At 56.8% G+C, this 659-nt stretch overlaps 1 protein-coding gene across 1 annotated transcript in view; it reads left to right on the forward strand.

Annotated features, from left to right (window-relative positions):
• Positions 1-452: 452 nt before the first annotated feature.
• Positions 453-659, forward strand: part of GUCY1B3 (guanylate cyclase 1, soluble, beta 3) — a 42,057-nt gene continuing 41,850 nt past the window's right edge. The window contains exon 1 of the mRNA XM_015568512.1: positions 453-610. Coding sequence (XP_015423998.1) covers positions 608-610 — 3 coding nt within the window. The 5' untranslated portion in view covers positions 453-607. The remainder of the gene's footprint in view (positions 611-659) is intronic.

A 659-nucleotide genomic window follows, 5' to 3' on the forward strand; every position in this document is an offset into this window, starting at 1 on the left:
ACACACACACACACACACACACACACACACACACACACACACACACACACACACACCTCTCTACTCAGTTTTTGCTACCTCTGCGGTAGATCTTTGGATACGAATATATTTGGGGGGACTACAATAGTTGCATTCTTCCTGCCCCAAAATTCATGCAAGGAACAAAACTGGAGCTTCTCCTACCTCTGAGGGTAGATCTTTGGATACGAATATATTTGGGCGGACTACAATAGTTGCATTCTTCCTGCCCCCAAATTCATGCAAGGAACAAAACTGGAGCTTCTCCATCGTCATTGTTGTGGCCTCGAATGAAAGCCTTGTCACTAGGGCGGGGGCGGGAAGACCTGGAGCGCAGCAGTGGTGACAGCATCTGAATTCCCTCCTCTGCCGTCGATTGGTTGAAAACGAGGAGGCAGCGGCCAGCCCCCTGCGGCTCGACTCGCTATTGGCCGGGAAGAGGTGGCAATCAAGGCGGACGGAGACCACTGCGCTCATTCCAGTTCTCTGCGGCCGCTGGGGTCCTGTTGCGCTGTCGCCTCCGTCGCCTGGGTCCCCTCGGCCGTGCCTCTCCGCGGGGGCACCCTCCCCCAGCCCGGGCGCAGACACCATGGTGAGTGCTCTCAGCCGGCTCAGGCCGAACCATAAGCCGCAGCTGGACC

This window comes from Myotis davidii, unplaced genomic scaffold (assembly GCF_000327345.1).
Source record: "Myotis davidii unplaced genomic scaffold, ASM32734v1 scaffold392, whole genome shotgun sequence".
Classification (NCBI taxonomy): Eukaryota; Metazoa; Chordata; class Mammalia; order Chiroptera; family Vespertilionidae; genus Myotis; species Myotis davidii.